This window comes from Chanos chanos, chromosome 4 (assembly GCF_902362185.1).
Source record: "Chanos chanos chromosome 4, fChaCha1.1, whole genome shotgun sequence".
NCBI classification, from domain to species: Eukaryota; Metazoa; Chordata; class Actinopteri; order Gonorynchiformes; family Chanidae; genus Chanos; species Chanos chanos.
The window spans coordinates 27,317,565-27,321,029 of record NC_044498.1 but is presented as its reverse complement, the minus strand read 5'-3'; the positions used below and the strand labels follow the sequence as shown (position 1 = coordinate 27,321,029).

Here is a 3,465-nt window from a genome sequence, read left to right as displayed (position 1 = left end):
TCAAATAAATTCAACAAGAGGAACAACAATAACGCATTTTTTTTTCATTATAACACACGTCAGACAATTGCGCCCGATTCCCAATGCAGTGGATAAAAGTGGGAAAGTTAAATGGATCATAGGAAACAAAAGGAACAAAACTTAACCTGTTTTTACCACTACAGTGTTGGACATGCGGGGTGAAATGTAAATGCCTGGAAAACGTAGAAGTTAAAAATCCATCAGGAACAAACTTTAAAACACAAACACCTTGTATATTTACTATATTTGTAAAAGCACTTACTCATATTGCTTACACTTCCATACAGTACATACAAACTCGACATGCTGGAAAAATATGCATAATTTTACAAACATAAATATTTATACACACACACAAAAACAACGTTTACTCTGTCAAAAACACAACAATTCACTGTAGTTTCATCTGACAGATCTTTTCACTGGCGCTGTGAACTCCAGCGGGAGGGGGAGGGGGTCATTCCAGGGGTCTTGTTGTCTTCAGTGTATCAGGAGATCTTCAGTAGGATGTTCCTCATGTCTGTCAGCACCATGCTCCTGTATCTCCGCTCCAGTTCCTCCATATATGCCAGATAATGACTAACCCTGAAGCCCTGGATGGGCTCCTCCTACAGGAGACAGGGGAGAAGCACATCACTGACAGGACCCAGTGTTTGTGTCCTCTGGGTCTTCTGTTACAGGCCCTCCCTGTACACCTGTATCTAATACAATATAATACAGGCCCTTCCTATACACCTGTATCTAATATAATATTATACAGGCCCTACCTGCACACCTGTATCTAATACAGGCCCTTCTTACACATCTGTATCTAATATAATCACTGCGTGAAAAGTGGTGTATCTGGAAACATCCGGACAAAGTAAACTTCCATCAAACCTGCTGTTTGCCGGAGGTATTCGGATGCCTGCAGAACTTTGTTATACGGAAATGTCCGAATACAGCTCTTAGACGGAGGTTTTCAGGCATCCGCATGACCACAGTCGTTAGCTGATGGCTTGGCCTTTCAAATGCTAATAACAGTCAGTGGTCTGGGTGGGACTAGGTACAGAAGCCTGCCCCCCTTCCTCGCTGTAACTTTCTATCGGATTGCCTATATGTAATATTTAGCCTATATTTTGATAACCACACAAACTTGTTAGGTGTTGCATACAGCAGTGGTAGGCCCATATAGTCTTTAATGTCACTGCACTGTCGTGCAACTAAATTAAGATAGACTCTTCAAATGGAGCATACAAAAACACACTGAAAACATAATAAAAAAAAAGTCTAAATTAAAGGGTCATTAATTACATATTTGATGGTTATGCAACTGTCCTTTACTTGGGGTAAAAGTATAGGGTGACCAGATGCAAACAGACCAAATGGGGGACAGTGTGGGACACGTTACCAATGCTGAGAGATAACGTAAAACTTAGATATAATGTCTATCTAACTGAATAAGAAACATTTGTATACACTTGTATTGATAGACATCCAACATGCATTGGCCATTACAGGCCCATCAAAGGCAACTGTCCTTAAGCAAAGCAGCCAAAGCAGCAGGCATCATACAGCTCAAGTCTTTCAAGTTATACTCCTGACCAATTCCAACTACAAGAATAAATAAGGCTCAAAATAGAATTTTATATAAAATAAAACAATATCAATGCAAATCTTTATATCAAACCAAAATCTCTGTTGGATGAGTAGCATGGTCAGAGGGGATAAAAGTTTTTCAGTTTTTTTTGTTTTTTGTGACGTAGCGGAGGAGTTCATCAGCCTCACACCTGCACAGTTTGATTGACGGCTGGCACAGCCTCTCGATGACCGCTCTCGATGCTCTATTCTCAGCCACTATGTGAAAGCAAGGCTTTTAAAAAACTTGGCTATGTTGCATTTTTGCTGCTTTTGACTTAGCGCTATTAAATAGATTAGAAACTATGCCGCAACGGCATAGGTGGCTCATGTGCTGGCCCAGTAAAAGAATGCATCCATTTGTTCTGATTTCTGACAGTTAAAAACCAAACGACTAACGAAAATGCGGGACATTATTTTAATATGCGGGATGCGGAACAAAGGGTCAAAATGCTGTCCAGTATAACGCAAAGCAGTACGCCTGGTCACCCTATCAAAGTGCCATATAAGTTTACAGGGTACAGGAGGGGTTTTTTTTGTTATTGTTGTTTGATGCTTGTTTGTTTGGAATGTTTCTCCTCAGTACAAGGACGTGCCCCGTTTTCAAACCACCCACTCAGAATCTAAGGTTGAGTCCTCTCCAGCCAGGTTTCTGTGCATGCATGGCGTAGAGTGACAGTAAACAATAAGCATTGTGTGCAACTGCAGTGCCAAATTTGCTTTGGGGAAGGGGGTTACCTGTATGTGGGAGAAGCAAGTCACAGAAGGATTACAGAGGTTGTACTCCATATCCTGTTGATAGTGCACATTTTGAAGATGGTTTGCAAAAGAGCACTTGAGTTTTCTAACAGACAGCGGAGTGGAGTGCCTAGTCGTGCACCGGGAATATCCAATTATTCCAACGCTGAGCCCAAACGAAAACAAACGACTGGTGTCCCCGTTAAATGCATTTTTTAAGAAAATATCTGAACAGTAAACATTCCTGGAGAATGATATTCGGCAGTTGGATAGGATGGAGTCAGACATCAGAGAGCTCAAAGATGTGCAAGAGGACTCTGCCCCAAAAAAGAAGACAAGCGGGAAATAACTCTGTTTCGGTAAGTTTATTTCTGTAGCCTGCTGGCTTTTGTTTTTGACACTCTGATATGTCCACATTTCTTTATCTGCTTTATCCCTTAATGTGGTTGAATTTTACTCTGGTACTAATTTTGCTTTTACAGGAAGCTGTGCGAAGAATGCATAATGCTGAAAACAATATGCACAGATGATCCACAGACAAGGTAAGCCAACGTGTTTCGTTGGTATATCATCGCGATTGTTTAATAACATTACATAGAATTCTAAACGAACTTTTAATCTTCCTTTCTTCTCCACTTTTTTTTCTCTCTCTAGCATCCTGCAAGACCTGTTGAGACTATTAGAAAGAGTTACAGGATAAACCAATAAGGGAATCTAGAGAACAAAGAGGGGGGCAGGATCGCCGCTCGAACAAGGCAAAGGAAGAGAAGAGTAAATCAAAACAAGAGGCGCTTTCGCACCGGAGGACCTTTTACATAGTTCTTAGAACTGTTGGAGAAAGTACCCCCTTTTTCGCGTGTTCGCACCGCAGGAACTTAGAACGATTACAGTTCTTAGAACTCCGTTTTGAGGGGCATTTTAGCTCCTACTTCAGGGTAGGTACTTTCGCAGCGCAATAGGAACCTTGTGATGTTGGTGTACAGCCATTGGTCCAGACGCAGGTATACGATGATTGCAACCGCCATTTTTAAAGATCCGTGCAAAATATAAAGGCTAGGACCGTATTACATTTTGTTTTTGATATTCATG

General features: G+C 41.1%; 1 protein-coding gene across 1 annotated transcript in view; it reads right to left on the bottom strand.

Annotated features, from left to right (window-relative positions):
* Nucleotides 1-509: 509 nt before the first annotated feature.
* tbc1d32 (TBC1 domain family, member 32) overlaps nt 510-3,465 on the bottom strand; it is a 64,926-nt gene continuing 61,970 nt past the window's right edge. Inside the window, exon 33 of the mRNA XM_030772530.1 lies at nt 510-629. Coding sequence (XP_030628390.1) covers nt 510-629 — 120 coding nt within the window. The remainder of the gene's footprint in view (nt 630-3,465) is intronic.